A 25,962-nucleotide genomic window follows, 5' to 3' on the forward strand; every position below is an offset into this window, starting at 1 on the left:
TGGGCAAACAACACACACACACAAAATAATAATAGCCAAGGGCGTTTAAAAATATTTTTATTTGAAGCTGTGGACAAGAGATCCACTTTACCCCAGAGAACTTGCGCAGATATGTCTGCAGAAGATGCGAGCCATTCACACTGATGGGATGTGGAGGGTTTGGACAACAGCAGGTTGGCTATTGCATAACATTATGAAAGATGAATTGAAGGTCAGGTGGGGATGCAAATATTGTTACTGTGTTTCTGTACACAATACCGAACTGTTGAGTGCAAGTGTTCTTATTAAGAGACATTTTAAAGTTTTTGGTAACGTAACTGTTGACGACAGACTTTTAATAAAAAAAATACCAAGTACAATTACAACTGCAGATTAACTTCTGCTGATTCTTAGTTTGTTTTCTTTACATTTGGATCAATTTTGTTCTGCATTGTTAAATGTTACAGTATCAAATTTGATCAAAAGACTGGATTGTTGTGACATTCACGAAGAAACCGAATCCATTGAATGGCTCATTAAAATGAATGATGGGATTGGGACTGTGAACCTGTGAGTGCTTTGCGATGGCGGAGCGGCTAATGGCAGCTCCTTGAGAACATTAACTGCGTGCCGCCTGATATGTGCTTTCATGTCTCCAAAACATCCGAAAAAGTCGCTAGTCGCTAGAAAAACAGTCTCTTAGAGGAGTTCCAAAGTCGCTAGATTTAGCGAGAAAGTCGGCAAGTTGGTAGCACTGCACAATAGGCGGGGATCGAGCGAGTGTGGCGAGAGAGAGAGAGAGAGAGCATTTAAAGACAGAACGCAAATGAAAACCAGAAATTGTGTCTGCGTGTGTATGACACGTTTGGTTTGTTTACACTTCATAAAACCAGTTAAATGACTGTATTTTACAATATAATGACACTTTTTAAAAAATGCAAAATGGTGGTGCTTTTGGGGAGAATGGAACAGATTAATTGCATTTCCATTCATTTTAATAGGGAATTATGTTTTGAGATAAGAGTATGGTCACAGAGCAAATTAAACTCGTATCGCAAGGGACCACTGTATACCGAAGCTGCCGATCTTTCAAATCAAAAGTACACAAACAAAAGTGTTTTTTCGTCACAAGAATCATTGACAGACCTTTTAAAGTGCATGAAGAGTTACTAAAACAAGCAGGAGAACAGGAGATGCACCTGGGCTCCTTCAGCAAAGCAGAGTGAACTGCCCTATACTGTAAAGTGAGAAGGCGAAATACTTTTGGAATGTTGAATAACATGTAGGACAAACATAGTATAATATTACAATTTAGACTATGTTGATTTTTGTGAAAAACATGCACAAAATGAGTTATTGCACTTAACTGCTGAAAACTGCTTTTCAGCAGTTTTGTGCCGTGTTTGAACGGTAATGTTTGTATGTAAGAGAGCCCTTTGCACTGAAAAAAAACTCTTGATTGCTTCAAATCCTTTGTTGTTGAAGAGTGGATCTTTTGTACATTTTATTAATTAAGACACTGATTTACATTGGTTCAATAAAACACAGACATATGCACATATTTTGATCATATTTAAAATTGGCAATTTGCCATACATCTGATGAGGAAGTACACTGTCCTATGTGGCCCCCTCGTAGCGTGACCCATCCCTGATCTACCGCATAAACCACGCACCCCTATTTTTTTTTGAGCCTTCAACACTGACCCCCAACATTGACCCCATATCAGGATGATAAATATACCATATAAGAAAATATTTGTCATATCTATCTAATACTGTGAGGGGGTAAGGTAACAGATTCACAAATGTGATGGGCCCATAAGTGAGCCGACTTTTACTGATTTCACTTTTGATTGATTGCATGTGCCAAATCCCTTTGAGGGTTATTTGAAAACCATGTACAAACAGGCTTGCACTTCATTTACTCTCCATCTATCCTCCTGAAATACATAGTAGTGAAATGTTTATTAAGAATCAGCTGTTCTGCATTGTTTGAAATGATTTGCCTTCAAGTTTATCAGCTATTTTAGTTAATGCTGATACATAGTTATAATCTGAATTTTATCACCATGTATTTGAGAAAACGTTTTTTGTTGATGTCAATTAGATCTGACAAACTACATTTTATGTTCCACAAATTCAACTGGGAAAGCACCTGTACAAAGTGTTTGGAAAGGAATTTTGAAGAAATTTTCAGCATGTATGTACAGTTCCATTTAAAATCTACATTATGTGTGGAGTGGCGGCACGGTGGCTGACTGGTTAGAGCGTCAACCTCACAGTTCTGAGGACCCGGGTACAATCCCCGGTCCCGCCTGTGTGGAGTTTGCATGTTTTCCCCATGCCTGCGCGGGTTTTCTCCAGGTACTCTAGTTTCTTCCCACATCCCAAGAACATGTGTGGTAGATTGACTGAAGGTTCTAAATTGCCCGTAGTTTTGAATTTGAGTGTGAATGGTTGTTTGTTTGTACTGTATCTGCCATGCGATTGGCTGGCAACCAGTTCAGGGTGTACCCCGCCTCTCGCCCGAGGATAGCTGGGATAGGCTCCAGCACGCCCGCGACCTCAGTGAGGATAAGGGGTACGGAAAATGGATGGATGGATTATGGTTAGAATGCATTATTTAATAAAAAAGGAACTTGTGCATTTGAATGCAAAGAGGCATTTATCTAAGCCTCAGGCTTTTTCATATCTCTTGGAACACAAATTTTGAATTTTCTGCTTTTAGTAGTTAGCCTGCCCTACTCATTACAACACCTGGGCTGTGTTCAGGATGCGCAAAGGACATACGGCCAAAGTTGATTAAGCAGCGTTACTGGTTGTTAGTTTCGGGATTTTCCATTTAGAAAAGGTCCTAAAATATCTGACCCGTACAGTCTGTCTTCTCAGCTTTTTTGTTTTTGTTTTTGTTTTGTTTGAAGGATGGATGGTATAGTTTGCGCCTGTAGCTCACAAAGACTTTCTCTCATTCACTTACTATTTTATAGAGGATAATATCCACATGATAAGAATAATTTAAGAGCAATAAAAAGACAAGAAATTAACAATTGATCAATGATTTTCTTTTCAAAGTTAAGGACATATCTTCAAATGATAACCTCCAATTACCAGTGAATTGTCAAGTGAAAACATTTTCTGAAAAAAAAAAAAAAAAAAAGCTCACTGTCAGGAAATGGTTGTTAGAAATTCTCCTACTTGGCACCAAATATTCATTCCTTATATTCCTGTAAATGTTACAGTTTTTTACCACATACATTTCAGTAAAATACTTTAAAGTGATTTTGCAGTAATTACCGACAGTTTCCCCTGCATCATGGGATTTTGGTTGATGTCACGCAGAGGGCTCTGCTTCCGGACCCGCGCGCTCGGTCTGTCGCCGCGCGCCCCCATCCCGGGGCCGGCCGCTTGTGCCGTTCCTCCGCACCCTCCTCACCCCGCACAACTTGTCGCGCGCTTCACGCAGAAAGTTACTATTTTCCAGCAGAATTGTAAAGCCGTGTGGTCCCAGCATGCCTTGCGTGATAAAATGTTGAACTGTTGCTGTAATAAAGACGTTAATCCTCAATGTTCATGAACGATAAGGGTTTAACATAACATTGATTGTGTGTGTTTATGTTACCCATAGTTCGTTGAATCCATCCATCCATTTTCCGAGCCGCTTATCCTCACCAGGGTCGCGGGCATGCTGGAGCCTATCCCAGCTGTCATCGGACAGGAGGCGGGGTACACTCTGCACTGGTTGCCAGCCAATCGCAGGGAACATAGAAACAAACAACCATTCGCACTCACAGTCATACCTACGGGCAATTTAGAGTCTCCAATTAATGCATGTTTTTGGGATGTGGGAGGAAACCGGAAAACCCACGCAGGCACGGGGAGAACATGCAAACTCCACACAGGCGGGACCGGGGATTGAACCCGGGTCCTCAGAACTGTGAGGCTGACGCTCTAACCAGTCGCCCACCGTGCCGCCTTAGTTCGTTGAATGTGTTTCTTATTTAATGCTCGCATTACATGTATGTTGCACTTTTTTTTCTTTTTTATCATCAAATCCTGACTTTGGGTTATGCGCAACAGAGTGACAAGATAAGCGTTACCTTCTGCTGCAAGCAAAAAGAGCGTCTATTTACCTGGTGTAAAAAAAAAAAAAAATACTAATTATATTTTACTTCTATTATAGCTGCACATTCTAGCATGAAGTCCTGTATAATTTGACATATTGAATAAATATTCATTTAATGCAAATGTGATTATAAAAAGGGTCACTTTCTTTATGATTTCATCATCAGGATCAGAATCATCTTTATTTGCCAAGTATGTCCAAAAAACACACAGGGAGTTTGTCTCCGGTAGTTGGAGCCACTCTAGTACGACAACAGACAGTCAATTGACAGAGAACACTTTTGAGACCTAAAGACATTGACAAAAAAAAAAAAAACAGTCACTGAGCAGTCAAGGGTTGCTAGTTATCTGGTAATGCCGGTACATTTGATTTTTTTGACATATCACATAAATTCCAGCTCAAGACTGCTTTTAGACAAGCAAGTAGATTGCTTTTATTTACCCCATAAGTGCCTTCACGCCTTGTTGTGATGGATCATAGCTTTTCTCTTGAGACTGAGCACAGAAATTGAAATGAGCCATTGTCTACCAATATTATCAGCGGCTGTCATCAAAGTTTATGACTAGTGATGGAAAGGTTTAGGATCAGACATGATTTAGGTTCTCAATATTTACCGTCTTTGCTGAAAGCCTACAAATATCTACAATCATAATGATGTATCAGATAATGTGTTTGCCTTTGTAAACATTGACAGTTTCACGCGCACACACACATCAAACACACACACAGTGGTACCAAAAGCAAATGCCCTTGCCAGTGTGGAGTTTGCATGTTCTCCCCGTGCCTGGGTGGGTTTTTTCCGGGCACTCCGGTTTCCTCCCACATCCCAAAAACATGCATGCTAGGTTAATTGACAACTCTAAATTGCCCGTAGGTGTGAATGTGAGTGCGAATGGTTGTTTGTTTATATGTGCCCTGCGATTGGCTGTCGACCAGTTCGGGGTGTAACCCGTCGCTTGCCCAGAGTCAGCTTGGATAGGCTCTAGCACGCCCGTGATCCAAGTAAGGATAAGCGGTACGGAAGATGAATGAATTATATTCTGTAGGTTTATCAAAGAAAGACCTAATAATGAGAATAATAGTAATTAAAAATGTGTTAAATGCATGCAGCTTTTATAGCAATTACAGTACGATGGAGTGGACATGCTCATAAGTAATTGCTTCACAATTCATGACAACAATAGCCATATGCGTATTTGAAACAGAAAAGACATTTGACTCAAAGTTCTGTAAACGTGAGAAACAAGCTCTCCTAAAGGCCGGAAGGACATAATTCATGATCACAAAACAGGGATCTGCCTCATTTCCCCTTTAAAAGATTTCAGTATCCCATGCATGATTCAGAGTGCCATTATTTCACTTTCACGATGCTTCAAAGCCCTTTTGACAGAAAGTAGTTGGATGCAGTCACAATGCTGTAAATCTGTGAGCTGTAAGTACTGAATTTAAAAGATGTTCAATATTGTATAAAATGGAAAAATATTCTTCAAACATGCTTTTCTGCATTTAGGTTACATGTTATTTGTGCCATCCTTTTCTTTTTAGAAGGTCTGAATATGTGTGGTCAGACAGAACCTAATGCATCTGACCGCTTTTCACTAATGGAAGTAGGCTTTTTATATTTACTCAAAGCTGAAATCACTTGTTCTCCTTTTGGATTGCAGCTACCCTTAAATAGGATGTTTGTTGGTGACTAACAACACATATAGCTTGCAGGGATTTCTAAGTGCGTGACCTAAGCCATTTCGTGGAGGGGACTTGTGTGTTATGAATACAGATAGGTATGGGAACAAAATGTGGAGTACAGTGAACCCAAGACCTGGCTCGAATGCCGAAAATCCACGAGTAATTGACATCCCACCTCAATATATTTATAATTATATGGAGATTAAACCCTAAATATACCCCAAAACACATTCATATCTTTTTTGACTCAATACATTCATTCATTCATTCATCCTCCGTTCCGCTTATCCTCATTAGGGGCGCGGGCGTGCTGGAGCCTATCCCAGCTATCCTCGGGCGAGAGGCGGGGTACACCCGAACTGGACATCAGCCAAGACGCAATACATTTCTCTTAAAAAGAAATGGTTTACAAATAACTTATTGTTTTTAAAAGTACTGGAAGTGCGAGTATGATGGCGTGGATATTGCGTAGGCGACCCATAAAAATACCAATTAGTACTTTCTTATTAGCAAGTGTTTTGTTGATATCTTGTGGCATCTTAGGGCGTTGCAGAAAGAGTACAAAAAAAAAAATAGCTGTTTTCCACCAGTGATTGAGATTATCCATCCATCCATCCATCCATCCATTTTCTGAGCCGCTTCTCCTCACTAGGGTCGTGGGCGTGCTGGAGCCTATACCAACTATCATCGGGCAGGAGGCGGGGTACACCCTGAACTGGTTGCCAGCCAATTGCAGGGCACATACATACAAACAACCATTCGCACTCACATTCACACCTACGGGCAATTTAGAGTCTCCAATTCATGCATGTTTTTGGGATGCGGGAGGAAACCGGAGTGCCCGGAGAAAACCCACGCTGGCACGGGGAGAACATGCAAACTCCACACAGGTAACAGATTACAGAGGCAGATTGAACCCCACTCCTCAGAACTGTGAGGCTGACGCTCTAACCAGTCGGTCACCGTGCCGCCTGGCTGAGATTATATTCCACATAACAATAACTTGAACAGGTGAATTTGTGAATGGTGAACCGTGACTCCGCAAGGATTCACTGTAAACACGTTGAAACAAGTTGTGCGCATACTTTCCTCTGATACAGTACACACGTGTATAAAGCCAGTCTTGATTCATTATGTCCTTACCCTGTCATGTTCTATTTTTCTTCCTTCCTCTAATGTCTTTACAGGGGAATTAATGCTGCCTGTTCCTTATACATAAACTAAACGGAATCGCAATGAAAATCTGCCAGTCACTGCCATATATTTTTGCATTCTTCCATTACAGCCTTCTCACAGAATGAAAAATCTTCAGATTATCAGTTTTCAATTTGCCATTTCCTATTTCTTACAATAAATCTTTCACCAACCAATTAGGGACTTCTTCTTTGTTGTTTTGTTGCTTTTGTCATTTCCTACACCTTTTGGAGGATGTTTCAAAAGAGGCATTAATGTTCATGATCCAGTTAGAACAAGCTCTGGGATGAATTATTTAGGCACAGGGAGGATATGACAACAGCTTCCACTGTGAATCTGTTGGATAAAGTGAGGAAGTTACAGTACTATTGATATGTCACAGAGGCAAGGGTGAACGTCAAGGCAGGACAAACTAATATACAATAACAATATAGTACTTAATTCATTCATTCATTTTCCGTACCGCTTATCCTCACTAGGGTCGCGGGCGTGCTGGAGCCTATCCCAGCTACGTATCTTCGGGCGGGAACTGGTGCCCGTCGGTGAATCAAACCGATGTGCAATTTTGAGTCTTCGATTAACCTACCATGCATGTTTTTGGGATGTGGGAGAAAAGTGGAGTACCTGGAGAAAACCCACGCAGGCAGAGGGAGAACATGCAAACTCAACACAGGCGAGGACGGATTTAAACCCGGTTCCTCAGAACTGTGAGGCCGATGTGCTAACCAGTCCTTTGTGGGCAAGGCTAAAACTGCGACTGGGTTTGCTTTGGCCTGTGCTTAGCCAGAGACTGCCAGCTCACATAAACAAACAATGACAGCTTAACGGTGGCTCACTTGCTTGTGCTTTGATTAAGAAGGCAGCTTGCCCGCTAGCTGCACTCCACTCGCGTTCTCTTTACCGATCGATTGCGTGGGTCGTGGCTTCTCCGCTCCCTGCATGTGAAAGAAATTTTAACGGAAACCAACAGAGAGAATGACTCTGCGGCCTGTGGAAGCGTGTGCATCATCTTTATTTGCCAAGTATGTCCAAAAACACACAAGGAATTTGTGTCCGGTAATTGGAGCCGCTCTAGTACGACAACAGACAGTCAATTGACAGAGAACACTTTTGAGACTTAAAGAAAAACATTTGAGAAAAACAGTCACTGAGCAATAAAGGGTTGCTAGTTATCTGGTAATGCCGGTAAATTATAATATTTTTTTCTTTTTTACAATTGTGCAAAAAGATGCAGAGTCCTCTAGCACTTAGAGCAGTTCGAATGACTAATATTACAATATTCCGGTGCACTGACCACTGTGCAAAGTGCGCCGAGACTTCAAGCGAGTAGTACGATAGTCTGGGACAATGTTGATTGTGCAAATGTTGCAGATACTCCTCAGTCAGTGTGCAAATGGAGCAGATGCTACTCTGGCATGAGTGGCCAGTATTGGTCAACAACAGATATGCAACTAGTGCAGCGTGGTGAGACTACTACAGTGACTGCACGAGTAATATATAATTAGTCCGACAGAAATGTGACAACAAACTCAAGACAAAAAGACAAAAAATTGCCAGCATGTTGCAATGGAATTGTAGGTTAGGTGTTTAAGAAGTTGATTGCAAGAGGGAAGAAGCTGTTGGAATGTCTACTAGTTCTAGTTTGTATTGATCGGTAGCGCCTACCTGAGGGAAGGAGCTGGAAGAGCCGGTGACCGGGATGTGGAGGGTCAGAGAGGATTTTGCATGCTTAGTTCTGGCAGCGTGCAAGTCCTCAAGGGTGGGTAGGGGGGTACCGACAATCCTTTCAGCAGTTTTGATTGTCCGTTGCAGTCGGAGTTTGTCCTTTTTTGTAGCAGCACCAAACCAGACTGTGATGGAAGAACACAGGACTGATTCAATGACCGCTGTGTAGAACTGCCTCAGCAGCTCCAGTGGTAGGCCGTGCTTTCTCAGAAGCCGCAGGAAGTACATCCTCTGCTGGGCCTTTTTGAGGACAGAGTTGATGTTGATCGCCCACTTTAGGTCCTGAGAGCCTGTATTTCTCAGGAACTTGAAGGTCTTGACGGTTGACACAAGGTAGGAAGGACTCCAAGATGGTGAAAAATAAGATTCTCTGGTCTGATGAGACCAAGATAGATGTGTGGAAAAAAACAGGCACTGCTCATCACCTGTCCAATACAGTCCCAGCAGTGAAGCATGGTGGTGGCAGCATCATGCTGTGGGGGTGTTTTTCAGCTGCAGGGACAGGACTACAGCGGCAGGGATATCCTGGATGATAACCTTCTAAAGAGTGCTCAGGACCTCAAACTGGGCTAAAGGTTCACCTTCCAACAAGAGAATGACCCTAAGCACACAGGTAAAAAAACAAAGGAGTGGCTTCAGAAGAACTCCATGACTCTTCTTGAATGGCCCAGCCAGAGCCCTGGCTTAAACCCAATTGAGCATCACTGGAGAGACCTGAAAATGGCTGCCCACAAACGTTCACCATCCAACCTGACAGAACTGGAGAGGATCTGCAAGGAGGAATGGCAGAGGATACCCAAATCCAGGTGTGAATAACTTGTTGTGTTGTTCCCCAAAAGACACCTGGCTGTATTTGCTCAAAAGGGTGCTTCTAGTAAATACTGAGCAAAGGGTCTGAATACTTATGGCTGTGTGATATTTCAGTTTTTCTTTTCTTAATAAATCTGCAAAAATTTCAACAATTCTGTTTTTTTTCTGTGTGGGTGCTGTGTGTGTTTAATGTTAATGAGGAAAAAAATAACAAATTATTTTGGCAAATGGCTGCAATAAAACAAAGATTGAAAAATGTAAGGGGGTACGGATACTTTCCGTACCGACTGTATTTTGCAGAGTTATTTTAACTCAGACAAATTGAAGGGTTTTCAAGCATGAGCTGCCAGTTTAAGGTCATACAGCAGCATCTCAATTCCATTTAAATCCAAACTTTGTTTTTGTTTTTGTAGCCATTCAGAGGTGGACTTAGTGGTATGTTTTGGGGTGTTGTCTTGTAGCATAACTCAAGAGCGCTTGAATTTGAGGGCACAAACTGATGGATAGATGTTTGCCGGCAGGATTTTCTGGTAGATAGCAGAATTTTGCCCTGTGTCTTTCTCACTGGTTGTGTCGCAAACACTGACCTTAACTGAGGCCTGCAGCTCTTTGGATGTCTTTCTGTGTTCTTGTGTGACCTCCTGGATGAGTCGCCATTGCACTCTTGGAATGATTTTGGTTGGCCAACCACTCCTGGGAAGGTTCAGCACTGTTCGCAGATAATGCTCTGACCGTGGTTCACTGGAGTACCAAAGCTTTAGGAAATGGCTTTGTAACCTTTTCCAGACTGATGGATTTCAATTTTTGTTATTTGACATTTGTTCTTGAATTTCTATGGATCATGATGTGATGCATTACACTTTGGGACATAGAGCCAAATCATGATTAAATTATTTACAAATTGCATTTTGTATTTTCTTTGGTCACATTTATGAGCGATTAAAATTGTCTTCATGATCTGAAACATTTAAGTGCGATAAATATGCAGTTTAATCAGAAATCAGAAAGGGGTCATTTTTATTGGGAATCATATAATTTTTCATGAAGCATCTATTGTTTAAAAGTGGATTTATTGTCTACCACAGGTACTCGCCAGCCACAGAATGCAATTGGTTTTACTACTCTTAACATTTAGTATGGTCTAATGATTACAATGAACAATATAATGAATAAGATGTAGTTGTTAGTATTGCGTGTGTAAATATTGTAACGTCTTCATGCGAATTATCACTATAGCATAGTGAATCCGATGCATTAAATCATGCATTCAGGATTAGAAGAGTAATTGCATCTTGGTTATTCATTTCACTTTTTAATCACAGAAGGCTGGCCCTGTTCAATCCACTAATTGCTTTATCTCTAAAGGCATCCCCTCAACCTAAAATGGCTGCTGATGAATCGCATTCTCTCTGGGGTATTTAGAGAGAGCGCATATTTGAATTGTGCACCTTACATCTGCTTTACAGAGCTTACCTTCACATGGATCTTCAACGAGTACCCGTCGTTCGTCATCCAGGACACGCGGCGATTCGTGTCCCAGAAGACAGGCAACCTCTACATTGCCAAAGTTGAGCCCTCCGACGTGGGCAACTACACTTGTGTAGTCACCAACACAGTCACCAAAAGCAGTGTTCAGGGACCACCCACACCCCTTGTCCTTCGAGTAGACGGTAAGAGCAACGCCAAAGGAAGAAGTTGCATATGTTGAAACTGCATAAAGAACCAATCACATCTTCGGTGTGATTGGTTCAATTACATTTTCTTTCAAGCTTGATTTAATGGCATTTGAAAAGAATAGCTACTTGTTTTCAGTTATTTATTGCAATGCATTCTAGCTTATCAAAGTATAGCAGAATTGTTTCAAATTTAATTTAAAATCTGGAAGGATTGATGTCAAATTTCCATTTTGCCATCCGTTTTATGAGAAACATTTTTAAAAACGATTTGGCTATGTTCATACTGCAGGGCATGATGCCCAATTCAATTTTTCTCTCAATCTCAATTTTCTCTTCAATCTTTTTATGTAGTTGTTCACAATACAAAAACAAATGCTACTTCTTCTGTGAGCGGGAATGCATCCATGAAGTGACATGCGTGCGTACAAAACAGGACGTCACGTGCATGCACACAAACGCGAGGCGCGAGAATTTATGGAATTAAATACAGCCCCGCGTGTAGCAGGGCTCTAGACTAACTTTTTGCACTAGTTGCACTGGTGTACCCACAACTTTTCTTCGTTGGCTGCACCAGCATAAAAGGTGCACCACATTTTCGACCCCATTGCATTCGACACTGCAGTTTTACAAGTTCACAGAAAAAATAAATAGGTGCCTGTCTTTTTAGGCAATATTGACTGGTAAATGATGAAATAACAATCTGGTCAAGAAAGTTTCTTAATTTGAAGTACAATTCCACAAGATGGGTAACTTACTGAAAAGTGTTGGCGCTTTAAGTGCTCCATGTCAGAGCTTTGGTTAGGACTTTTGGACGAATTAGGCTTTAATTTAACATTCTTCACAAAGTCAATCATTCTTTTCATTTTATAATCCATGCCTATCCATTTTCTTTACCGCTTATCCTCACTAGGGTCGGGGGCTACTGGAGCCTATCCCAGCTATCTTCGGGCGGGAGGCGGGGTACACCCTGAACCGGTTGCCAGCCAATCGCAGGGCACGTAGAAACAAACAACCATTCGCACTCACATTCACACCTATGAGAAATTTAGAGTCCTCAATCCACCTACCATGCATGTTTTTGGGATGTGGGATGAAACCGGAGTACCCGGCGAAAACCCACCCAGGCACGGGGAGAACATGCAAACTCCACACAGGCGGGGCCGGGATTTGAACCCCGGTCCCCAGAACTGTGAGGCAGATGTGCTAACCAGTCATTCACCATGCCGATCAGCCATGCCTATTTCCACTCAAATCTGATGGGCCAAGGCCACTCACCTAAGCGTGTCTCTATGACAAACTCTTTAGGATGACATATTTTCCCAGCAACTGTCACAAAAAACAACAGTATTGTTGATGTTTTTTTATTTTTTATGCAGCTGCTATCATGATATTAGAGCACAATAAATCAAGTTCCTCCTTTTTAATATTAATTCTGAAGAATATTAAACATTGGCATTTAAATGTAGAAAAAATAAAATATCTGAGATAAAAAAAAATTTTTTAAAACTAAATTAAAAATAACACAAAAATTGCCCTTAAACAAATATTAAACATTCGGCACTGAGGTATAGTCATTAATACCTTAATAGGCAATCTACTGCCAATGAAGTTTACAGTTGGTTAAGAAAAAGTGCAAAGTAACAACATTATAACAGCACAACAAGTAGATCAAAGCAACCTGTTTTGCATCAAGATTCGAGCTGTCTATCAAATGTCTGCAGCATTTCTTTCAACGCTGCTTTCTCAACATGTTGAATGGCTGCATCTCATTAGTGATGGGCACGACAGTTCTTTTGAGTGTACTGAATCATTCGAATCAGTTCTTTAAAAACATTTGTTAAAAAGATTCGTTCACCAAATTGTTCAGTTCTTTTTCACAAAATCATTCAACTGCTTCCTCATTCAATTAATGATCCATCCCTGAGGTTCATCTTCACTCCACACGTTCACCGAAGGACTATGCGTTGTTGTCATGTATTGTAAACTAGGAAAGGCAGGGAGATTAAAAAATAATAAAATAATAATAATTTAAAAAAACTAACTTAAGCTAAATTATCACCTACCTATCTCTCGTGAACATGTGCGCAGCGAGCTCAGCCACCGAACATCCTTCCGCGTCCCCTGACGTCCAGCTAGGCTCTCACTGGCCGGCGTGACTTTTTTGCATTCCACCGCGGTGGAAAGCATCGCTGACACCAGCCCCCGCAACCCGGACTTCCTGCTCACTCACCTTACTGTTATTGTCATCTGATTAGTAGAAAGCATCTTTTAGTGTCTTGTGAAGCGCTATATAAGTTTAATGTATTCTTATTCTTATTATTATTATAATTAGGAAATAAAAAAGGCTTTAATAATCGCATTAGAGACAGAGGGAATGAGTATGTATGTGTACGTACATACATGTATTATTAATTTACATTTATTTTAAACATGTCTGCTTGTTTTCATGTGCTTGACTGACTCAACATTAGCCATTAGCTTGAAGAAACAGCTGCTAATGAAAGCTATCCCCGCGAAGACGTCAGGACTTGCGGTTAAAATGACTCATGAGTACGTTCACTGCGTAGTACGCCGTCCCTTGCGCAAACAAATCACTCATCGTACTAGTACATTGCTCCTTAGCGGATCACAAACTAACGAATCACTCTTCAGTTCCTCAGTACACCAGTTCACTGAAGAAATCATTCAGTTCACTTAAGTCCCTCCCTCGACTGCACGGCACTGCCTGACGCTGGCAGATCGTTGGTTATTCGCCGAAGTGAGTGACAACCATGGCGAATTGCAAATCACATGGTAGTACGTTTAACGAAGTTCCCCCCCGCCTGCACGCTAGCTGGTCATTGGTCATGCCCCGAAGATTCAGAAGTGAGTGACCGAACGCTTTCAGCAGTTCCGTTTCCGCTCCCAGACGACTCGCTTACCTCATGGTGGCAACCAAGCTAAAAGAATGAATCATTTCATAAACTGATACAGTTCAGTTTGTTAGCTAAAAAGTTCTTATGAACGAAACGTTCGCAAACGAAACAACACTGCATCTCATGTCTCAAGTATCGCTATACTTTATGTGTCAGCGTACGTGCGCCGTATGCACTGTCACGTTTGTTTTTGCAATGTTCAGCAAAGGCTTCCTTAATTACAAGCTGACAAGAAACGGGAAATGTTCCCAGCTGAAGTAAGTGGGTGGGAAGGTTGTGTTTGAAAATGGATTTTGTCCCTTTGAGATTTATATTGTGTTGTTTTTCTGCAACTTCATACAAATTTGACATACCAGCTCATTGGTGTTAGCGGGAGGGCTGCGTTTATCTGGACCACGGCCAATCAGAGGGGGGTCCCGCCTTTCACTATTTCTGATTGGTTTAAATACAACAATGGGTTTAACGTGTTTCTTCTTTCAAAGTCGCTGACATTTTTTCTTCTTCCTCAAATGGCTGGGCGTACACGTGCAACCTCTTCCTATCTTTTTATTTTTTTTTTTTGCTTAGGCGCATCATTAAAAAATTAGAGCGCATGTACCACCAAATGGGTCGCACTGTAGAGCCATTTGTAGGTCTCAGTTTTAACGCATTTGTGGCATTTTCAAGGACTTTGTGCAACCGGAGCAAAAATTTTTTTACATTTATCAGTTCTAAAGCATCTTCTTGTTTTCTATGTGAAAACTATGTGCGGTCTTAAATTGGATAAAATTGTATGAAATCTACTCTCAATTTGTCTTTGGAACACCAGGTGTAATGGGTGAATATGAGCCAAAGATTGAGGTACAGTTCCCTGAAGTTGTTCCTGTCGCCAAGAGCTCAACTGTCACGCTGGAATGTTTTTCACTTGGAAAGTACGTTCCCCTGTGTATTATTCCTCCATAGTGATTACGCACAATAATTTACTGCACCAATAGAATCTGCATGGTAATGTGTGGAAAACCCCATGAAGCGATTAGGAGAACAAATTATATCACATGCTAATGACGTCTTCTTGTGCTGTAATTACAAGCAAATAACATTTACCGAAGTGGTGGTGGTGGTAGGGGGTGCACCATGTTTGTGAACTTTGTAGAATTTCACTTTTTTTTAAATTTTATTTTATTGTTTTTTTTTATTTTTTTAGTTTCACAAATTGTAAACATTAGTTTTTAAATCAAATGTATCATTTAGTGGGGACCTGCACATTATTCATTATTATCATATCATTACTGACAACAACAGTATCAGTATCTATATATCTCTATAACATGATGCTGGTGTATCAAAACTCTACTGTGAGAAAAACACTGCAATATATTGTCATAACAATGTTTTGATCTACCCCTACTAAAATACTGACAGTATCCTGTTGCTGACTTCCCTGTAGCCCAGTGCCAACCATCAGCTGGAGGAGAGTCGATGGAGCCTCTTCTGGAAGAAAAGTGGACATCAATAAAGCCAACGGAGTGTTAGAAATCCCTTACTTTCAGCAGGAGGATGCAGGGCTGTATGAATGTTCGGCTGAAAACAGCAGAGGAAGAAACTCTGTAAAAGGAAAGCTGTCCTTCTATGGTAAGTTCATTCTGTGGGAAGCAGTGGCTTTGGTGTAACTCTTTACACCTCTTCCCTTCCTTGCACTTCTTGTCCAAAAATATGTACAGTTATAGTCTTTTTTTTCATCAAATACTCAACCCAATGATTTATAGAGGCTGTTAAAAACCTCAAGGATTCGCTGTTACTGAGCAAGATTGAAATTGGTTCAGCAAAGCAGTGTAGTCTGGGAGAGTCAAGCAAAAGGTTTGATTTGTTGTCATGAAACGTGTATCTTTTATTATATCCTGTAAATAAATAACTGCATCATATTTTGGCATGTGGCACTAAATTAAACTGTTCCCAATTGCTCATTTCTGTGAAGCCCTTTATTGTATCGGCAGCTAACATTGAGTGCAGCACACACACAGATTTATATCACCTTTCACACAGAGGTTATTTTCCCCTCACCAACAAAGCACTTATGGCTATATTCTAAGTAAGGTTTAATGACCCTTGAAGAAATATTTTATAGTTGTTCTTCTCATTATTTATTATCATATTTACATGTCCTTCCTGTAAGAGGGGTGCTTTTGATATGATAAAAGAGGACTGGATGGCACATGTGGTTGCTCAGAATATCTGAGGTGAGCATTAGAAATGCTGTTCAGACAACAAGAATATCCATAGAGAAGTTGCCTATCATGGAATCAGATGTAATTTAATTGGAGGTTCTAAATCAAGAGGTAATGATGTAATTGTGTTGCTCTTAAATCCAACAACCTTTAGCTGTGACTGTGGTATATGCGCAGGAACACCTATTTAGTTGTGTCACTTGCTGGGTGGGAAATATCTGTAATCAATAGAGGAATGGGGTCTTTGAAAAATGCCGCCAATGGAGGAACAGGAGAAATAACAGGCATCCTCTCAGTTTACAACACAGTTTTTGTTTTGTCGCTAATAAAATTAGATCATGGGTTAGCAGTAAAATCCATCTAAATGGGATTAGAGCAGATACTATCTTGAGTTTGGGTAAAATAAGTTCTTCCTACTATTTTATCTTGGTCGGTTTGATTTATAGGAAATTGTTTATTTTTTTATTTCATTTTTCTTTCCCATTTTGTTTCCATAAAACAATGACAAATGAGTTTTAGATGCAAAATCATCTCTGTCTAAATACTTTGTGCTGCGAAAGTATAACACACACATACACACATGCACTCTATTTACAAAAGAGGACAAATACATGAAACGGTACTCAGCAGAGTTGGCATTGATTAGACCACAATTAATAGCAAAAACATCATTGAGCTCTCTTTGCAACACAGCACGTCAAGGAGATGGATTGACTTATATTCCTCTCTCCCCTTGAACCAGGCAGGGTGTCATGTATTAATGTGTCTTCTCCAAAAGGGCCATCAATCTTTCTATTCTGTCACCGGAGATTAGGTACAAATTATTTATGTGACACTGGCATAAATATAGAGTGATTCTTGGAATTTTAGATGTCCCAAATAGCAAAAAAAAAGGAAGACAGTGGTAACTTTAAGTTTGACCACAATCCAACTCTCACCTTCATAAAAACTGTTCAGCAAATATTTAAGTAACATTTTAACATTATTAATTTTCATAAGCAGAGCCAACGAGTCTAATAGCCAGTTTGAATCAATAAACAATGCTGAACATAACGTACTTGAACACTGCTGGAGTGTTTTTTCTCTTCATAGAATGTGCCTTCTTATTTAATGGTAACTTCTGTTGCATATGCTTCTCTTTGAACATCTTTTTCTTCTCATACTACAGTTGTCCTTTCAAAACATGTCACAAACAGCCTAGGGAAAAAGCAAATTACTCACACAAAGTTAATCCTTTCGCTGCTTACTACTGAGCACAAGTGTAAGGGCCAATCCCAATTCTAGCCCTTAGCCCTTCCCCTTTGTTTTACCCTTTCTCAACATGTTGAATGGCTGCATCTCACGTGTCAAGTATCCTAGATTTGGAGGGCCAAAATGAAGGGTTAAGATAATGCCCCAAAGGAAATGGGAGGAAAAGGGACGACACTTGAATACCGCCACGTTATCAACCCTCGACTCCTGCTGGTTGTGTTGTAGGAAGACACAACATTTGTTTACATTTCCAAGATGCTATCTACTGTAAAATGAATGATACTATTATAATTAGCTTTTTTAATTTAATTTGTTTGGCTATTTATGGGTATGAGCAGTTTTTAAAGATGACTGGGGTTTTGAATTTGTTTAATTTGTTTTTCCTACCACATAGTCAGGTATATTTCATATTTTATCTACTCGAGGAACACATTTTTATTGAAGGAACATATTTTGACAAACTGACTTTTATGGCCTAACGTTGGCCAATGAACACCAACAACAACCAGCACAAAATACACATGACCAAACATTTGTAAAAAAAGAAACAAACTAAATAATAATAAGAAGAAGAAGAAGAAAAAGAAATGAGAATAAAACAAGTAAATATCTCAAACAGAATATCCATCCATTTTACGCCTATCCTCACTAGGGTCGCGGCCGTGCTAGAGACTATCCCAGCTATTTTCGGGCGAGAGGCGGAGTATACCCTGAACTGGTCGCCAAACAATTGCAAGGCACATTTAAACAAAGAACCATTCACACTCACATTCACACCTATGGGCAATTTAGAGTCTTCAATTAACCTACCACACATGTTTTTGGGTTGCGGGAGGAAACCGAAGTACCTGGAGAAAATGCACGCAGGCACGGGGAGAGCATGCAAACTCCACACAGGCGAGGCTGGGCTTTGAACCCCAGTCCTCAGAACTGTCAGGCAGATGTGCTAAGCAGTTGTCCACCGTGCCGCCGCTAACAGAATAAAATAGAAAAAAAAAAAAAATTGTCACAGGAACAATAAAACTCAGTTAGGCATCTCACAGTTTGCAGTGTTGAGATTAACCAAGAATGCTTTTATATAAAAAAAATAAAATAAAAAAAAAGACACATTTACAGAACATACACTTATTATTATTTTTATTGTTATTTACATTTGGGAATTTTTTGATTTGAAAAGTATCAAACATACTGTAAGAAGAAGAAGAAGAAGAATCACCTTTTATTGTCATGAACATGCGTGCATGCACACAAAATTCATTCTCTGCATTTAACCCATCATAGTGAACACATACACGTTAGTGGAACACACTGGAGCAGGGGGCAGCTGAAGCGCCCGGGGAGCATTTCGGAGTATCAGTGTCTTGCTAAAGGACACCACAGCCGTGAGTCTGGGGGATGTTGGCGGATGGTCCAGTCGGGGTCTTGAATAATAATTGTAATTCTAATTGTTCATAAAATGTAGTACATTGTAGTGAAGTCCATTTGCTGTAAATTTGTCACCATAGTCTGACAGTAGACTAGTGATGCGCAAGCTCGTTATAACGAGCCGTTTACCAACGTTTTAAAACATGGCTAAAATTCACATTGATTAAAAACATGAGTGTCATTAGTATGAATATCAATAATTATACTTCCATAAATTTATGTCCTTCCTTGTCCCTTCCAGCGTCTTGTAAGCAAGTTCTTTGTCAGTCAGCGGGCACCGAGTCCTATAACCTTCGCGTTCAAGTGAGGTCCCAGACCTTACTTGGTTTCAAGGTCTACACACCCGTCTTAGCCCTTACGGAGAATTGCGACACCCCTTAGTTCTTCTTTCAATGCGCAAAACCAAGGACGAAGGGGTGAAACAAGGGCTAAGGGGTAGAATTGGGATTGGCCCTAAATGGATGTCTAAAGTCGCGCTTGATTTACTTAAGTATCATATGATGTCACATATGTTGCCAGTTCTTCAGATTGTATGACTTTGAGGCTTTCGAACTTCAAGGTACCACTGCACGCGTACAAGATGACTTTCACCTTGCTAAAGCTAAAAGAAATTGAAAGCAGTTTTAATTCATTTACAACCCCAATTCCAATGAAGTTGGGACGTTGTGTTAAACATAAATAAAAACAGAATACAATGATTTGCAAATCATGTTTGACCTATATTTAATTTAATACACTACAAAGACAAGATATTTAATGTTCAAACTGATGAACTTTCGTGTTTTTAGCAAATAATCGTTAACTTATAATTTCATATGGCTGCAACACGTTACAAAAAAGCTGGGACAGGGTCATGTTTACCACTGTGTTACATCACCTTTTCTTTTAACAACATTCAATAAACGTTTGGGAACTGAGGACACTAATTGTTGAAGCTTTGTTGGTGGAATTCTTTCCCATTCTTGCTTGATGTACAACTTCAGCTGTTCAACAGTCCGGGGTCTCCGTTGTCGTATTTTACGCTTCATAATGCACCACACATTTTCAATGGGAGACAGATCTGGACAGCAGGCAGGCCTCGTACCCGCACTCTTTTACCACGAAGCCACACTGGTGTAACACGTGCGGAATGTGGCTTGGCAATGTCTTGCTGAAATAAGCAGGGGCGTCCATGAAAAAGACGTTGCTTGGATGGCAGCATATGTGTCTCCAAAACCTGTATGTACCTTTCAGCATAAATGGTGCCTTCACAAATGTGTAAGTTACCCATGCCATCAGCACTAACACACCCCCATACCATCACAGATGCTGGCTTTTGAACGTTGGGTCCACAACAGTCCGGATGGTTCTTTTCCTCTTTGGCCCGGAGGACACGACGTCCACAATTTCCAAAAACAATTTGAAATGTGAATCGTCGGACCACAGAACACTTTTCCACTTTGCATCAGTCCATATTAGATTAGCTCGGGCCCAGAGAAGCCAGCGGCGTTTCTGGGTGTTGTTGATAAATGGCTTTTGCTTGGCATAATAGAGCTTCAAGTTGCACTTACGGATGTAGCGCCAAACTGTATTGCTGACATTGGTTTTCTGAAGTGGCGGCACGATGGACGACTGTTTAGAGCCTCGACCTCACAGTTCTGAGGACCGGGGTTCAATCCCCGGCCCCGCCTGTGTGGAGTTTGCATTTTATCCCCATGCCTGCGTGGGTTTTCTCCGGGCACTCTGGTTTCCTCCCACATCCCAAAAACATGCATGGTAGGTTAATTGAACACTCTAAATTGCCCGTAGGTGTGAATGTGAGTGCGATTGTTTGTTTGTTTATATGTGCCCTGCGATTGGCTGGCAACCAGTTCAGGGTGAACCCCGCCTCCTGCCCGATGATAGCTGGGATAGGCTCCAGCGCTCCCGCGACACTTGTGAGGATAAGCGGCTCAGAAAATCGATGGATGGATGGATGGGTTTTCTGAAGTGTTCTTGCCGGCGGCGTTTCTGGGTGTTGTTGATAAATGGCTTTTGCTTTGCATTGTAGAGTTTCAAGTTGCACTTATGGATGTAGCGCTGAACTGTATTTACTGACATTAGTTTTCTGAAGTGTTCCTGAGCCCATGTGGTGATATCCTTTACACATTGATATCGGTTTTTGATGCAGTGCCGCCTGAGGGATCGAAGGTCACAGGCATTCAATGTTGTCATGAACGAAACAGAGGACAGGACCCAAAAATGCACGACTCCAAAACAAATGGACAGTTTACAAAAAGAGAGGTTTAATAGACGGGCATAGGTCGGTACACAGGCAGGCAATCCAAGAAAGGCAACAGTATCCAAGAACATGAGGCAAAAAGCCAAGGTTGATAATCTGAACAGGGTCAAAGTCTTACTGTGAGTCTGTGACAAGGAATGCTGGAACGTGACGACAAGGTACAACGAACTGGCGACGAGAGGGAATGAGACCCGAGGTTAAATACAATCGGTAATTAGGTATGAACGAGGCACAGGTGGTGAAGATGCTCACAGGAGCAGGTGTGTGAGAAACGAGGAAGGGGAAGACAAAACCTGGAACACACACACACACAGACACACACACACACACACACATGACAAATGTTGGTTTTCGACCTCGCCGCTTACACGCAGTGATTTCTCCAGATTCTCTGAACCTTTTGATGATATTATGGACCATAGATGATGAAATCCCAAAATTCCTGCAATTGTACATTGAGGAACATTGTCCTTAAATTGTTCGACTATTTTCTCACGACCTTGTTCACAAAGAGGTGAACCTTAGCCCATATTTGCTTGCGAATGACTGAGCAATTCAGGGAAGCTCCTTTTATACCCAATCATGGCACCCACCTGTTCCCAATTAGCCTGTTCACCTGTGGGATGTTCCAAATAGGTGTTTGATGAGCATTCCTCAACTTTCTCAGTCTTTTTGGCCACCTGTCCCAGATTTTTGGAACGTGTTGCAGCCATAAAATTCTAAGCTAATGATTATTTGCTAAAAACACTAACGTTCATCAGTTTGAACATTAAATCTATTGTCTTTGTAGTGTATTAAATTAAATTCAATTAAATATAGGTGGAACATGATTTGCAAATCATTGTATTCTGTTTTTATTTATGTTCAACACAACGTCCCAACTTCATTGGAATTGGGGTTGTATATCAGTGGAATAATTTGACCTTAAAGGGAAAAATAACATTAAAGGGAAAAATAACATTATTATTTTTTGTATTTGAGGTGCAAAATGTTGATGCTTTTCGCTATTGTTTTTATTTATCTATTTTTGTCAAGTAAGGTCAACTACGGGGTGAACTGGAAATGGATTCACATTTTATGTGTTTAATTGCCTGCTTTGTCAGTTAAACTGTATGTGGTTAGTTTGTGTATTTACTGTATATGGCTTGTGACAGCTGCACCTCATTTGACTGAGAAGCCCCCAGATGCTCAGAAGACTATTGATGACACTCTGGTGTGGGAGTGCAAAGCCAGTGCCAAGCCTAAACCCTCCTACCGTTGGCTGAAGAATGGAGAGCCCCTGGACCTGAAGGAGGTAATGGACTTCTCCTGAGGAGTGATTTGGATGCTCTTTATTGCTTGGTTCTGCACACACACAAACGCCACAAAGATGAAATGAAATAAGGACAAGTAGTCAAGGATACCAGATGTAGCCGTATAATCAGTCCAAATATGCACAATGCTTGACAAAATATTGCCAATGACTCAAAACAAGACGTATTCCAAGTTTCGCTGTGTACCAACTGCTGTGATTCACAGCTCTAGCACAGCGTATTTCATTAGAACACAGTTGAAAAACTCTACAGCCAGAAGCCAAATACTGTATGTATTCCTCTGTATGCACTATATCTGCAGACGCATGGTGAACTTTAAACTCTGCTTCCTTATTTGTCCAAGGACAAGTCTGTATTAAATGTGATTGATCTGTTTTAAGTAGACTGCACGCCGATCTGATCGGTCTTATCAGTATTGGCCGATAATTTGCATTTTATGCTGATCGGCTTTCATTTCATAAGTCGTCGATCCGATCAATGACGTCATCAATCTGCTCCGTACAAGACATTTAAACTCTGCGTCTTCGACACGTATGAATCCAAAAGCTGGTTTATTTTTAGCCTTGTCACGTGTCTTGTTGCGCAGTACTGTAACTATCTGACGGCCAATGAAGTTTTATCAATCTTGTCGGTGAAAAAACACATAATCGGTGTGGGACTATTTTGTGGTGTCTCAGACAAACAACACGTAAGTTATTAGCAGTCTGTGCACAACTGAAGTACGTCGTGGGGAATGTCATCTAAATGGTTAAACACAACAAATTTGATCGAGCACCTGAAGAATGTACACGAGGAGCATGCCGGGTTCAAGCAACACAGCGTGGGGGGGTTAAACAGACTCGAACTCTGGAGAACACCCGTCCATATAGCTGGGATAGTTAGAAAGTAAGAGTAAGCATGTCATCAATAGTATTTATTAAAGTAATTTAATTGCAATAAAGTAATTTAATTTAAGTCAGCACCCATTATTTCTGTCATGTAATGTTGAGTTGACCTAAACTTATGTCAGTGGCCAACCCTTGAATGCCCCGTAGAGGTCATTGGTGTTTTAACTTTTGTCTAAAATGCTAGAGAATAATTTGAGCTGGTACGGACGGGCTCCAGGACGCCCACAACCCTTGTGAGGATAAGCTGTACAGAAAATGGATGGATGGATACAGTATACATAGTATACAACAATACAGTATACAGTATACATAGTATATACAATAAATGAAATAAATGAATGAACCAGTCATATAAATAGACACATTGCTCCATTGTTTTTTTTTTTAAACTTGCTTATCGGCCCCAAAAATCCTGATCGTGTAAAGCCTAGTTTTAAGATGGTCAATGTTTCTGTTGGCTCAAAATGGAGCACAATCTCATTTTGATATGAAAGAATTGTTGCTTGTACGTTGTACTTGAAGAAAGTGTCACTTTGAAATAGATGAATTTCCCGGAGACTAAGTTTCACTTCAAGAGAGCCACCCATTGTGTGCGTGTTTGCAAAGAATCCAATGAGATATTTTTCATCTACCAAAGACTCTGCCAACAATTCTCTCCTCTATTGTTCATACTACTCAGTGTCTTCTTTCCGTTAGACAGGGACACAATACCTTATTATCTGATCTCCATTCCAAATTCGCCCATTTTTACTTTGTTGTTAAATTGCCCAAGTGAGCACTGGGAACCTCCAGCTGATTGGCCAATGTTTCTGTCTTTGAAATGACCAATGAATTCAGCTATCTTGTAATTTGGATCGAGAAACTTGGATTGAGAACTGAGAGGATATTTGGAAACCAGAGACACTTTATTTAGAGCTTAATCACATGATCACACATTAAACAAGAATGTTCTGCATCAGTTCATTTCACCAATGGGATGTTAACTTGCAAATGTAATTCCTTAAACTTCTACGACCTCTCACATCATGTATGCTAGCCTATAGTCAAGGCATTAACTGGCTGATATCACTTACTCCCACCTGTAGTTGTCTTCACGGTGGATCTGAATAATGTGTGTAAGAATAAATAAACAAAACTTGCTCAATACCCCACTTTTGAAATAATGTTCAGCAAACACACATATTATGCAATTGATACTACTGTCGGGATTATATTAAATTTTTACAGCTGTGTCAATTATTAGACGTTTTTTGTTAGTCTTATCAAAGGTCACTTCTCCGTCAGGCACCCTTAATCAAAAGAATCCCAAACGATTGATTTGTAAATACCATTGTAAAACTACCTCTGGCAGTCTGCCCGGGTAACATATTCTCTGTACATGTGACTGAATTAATGAGGTGAAGTGTTATCATTTTCAAAATGCCACCGTCAACAGGTGCAGCATTAAATCAATTTCCAAACCCAAAGGTTAGTCATGGAGAGAGAGAGAAAGTGAGAGAGAGAGAGAGAGAGAGAGAGAGAGGGGGGCCAGGATGAACATTTGTTATTTCTGATTAGAATGGATCAGTCCTCAACTCCCCATTTTCCTGTCTTTTATCTCACGCTCTCTTGGGTTGACTTTTTCTGTGAATCTCTATTGAAGCTCTCCCCACATCTCCATTCCTTCTCTGTCTTTCTGGCAGAGAGAATGAAATGACTCCAAGGAGGGCTGTCACTTCAAAAGGTCACCTTGGCAAAACAAGGACCCACTCACTCTGTACTGTTTTGTGTTAACCACCAACTCTTACTTCAGTATGTAGTAGACCTTCAGTCTGCGAAGTGTCTGAGCACACATCCAGTCCGCTTACCAAAATCAGGGTACACCCAGTGCCCCCTTTGCTTTTTCATAGTTCAACTTGAAGTATCAGAAGAGAAGAAGAGAGTTGAGCAGAATTAATGTTGCCAATAAAGCAAACGAATGACATGTTTCTCTACCATTAAAGAGATTGTAATAGGGCCTCAACCGAGTCTGTGATTTTTTTTTTTTTTTTTTTTAATCAGGGCAGTGGTTCACAATGGCATTGTGACACCAGCTCATGCACTTACACAGATCTCTTTAATCTCTGTCTGTTACTTAACTGCTAGAAAATGATTCATTTACAAGAACTAATGTATCTTTGTTCCTCTATTTATGCCAGTGAGGCATAGTGACAGACAGAACAAATAAATGTTCTTCTATTAGATGGCAGGAAGTACATACAGGATAAGCGGAAGAAAATGAATGAATGAATGAATGTACACGATGGCAACGCGGAGTAAATGTCTTTTGCGGTGCTGATCAATGACGTCACAGATTGGATCGGTGAATTATGACATGGCGATCACCATAAAATGCTAATTATCGGCCAGTACCGATCAAGCCAATCAGATCGGTGTAAAGTCTAGTTTTTGTGCGACTTTAGCGAGTCCGGGAATATTCACTGGGACAAAAGCAATTACAACAACGGCATACTGAGTTGGAGTTACAAAGTGT

At 40.6% G+C, this 25,962-nt stretch overlaps 1 protein-coding gene across 2 annotated transcripts in view; it reads left to right on the forward strand.

Moving 5' to 3' along the window:
- cntn3a.1 (contactin 3a, tandem duplicate 1) overlaps positions 1–25,962 on the forward strand; it is a 124,232-nt gene that overhangs the window by 68,264 nt on the left and 30,006 nt on the right. For both annotated transcript variants that reach the window (XM_061681658.1, XM_061681667.1), the window contains 4 exons: positions 10,986–11,189; positions 14,919–15,021; positions 15,537–15,721; positions 22,405–22,544. In XM_061681658.1, the coding sequence (XP_061537642.1) occupies positions 10,986–11,189; positions 14,919–15,021; positions 15,537–15,721; positions 22,405–22,544 (632 nt within the window). The remainder of the gene's footprint in view (positions 1–10,985; positions 11,190–14,918; positions 15,022–15,536; positions 15,722–22,404; positions 22,545–25,962) is intronic.

The sequence above is a fragment of the Phycodurus eques genome, chromosome 1 (assembly GCF_024500275.1).
Source record: "Phycodurus eques isolate BA_2022a chromosome 1, UOR_Pequ_1.1, whole genome shotgun sequence".
In the NCBI taxonomy this organism is placed as follows: Eukaryota; Metazoa; Chordata; class Actinopteri; order Syngnathiformes; family Syngnathidae; genus Phycodurus; species Phycodurus eques.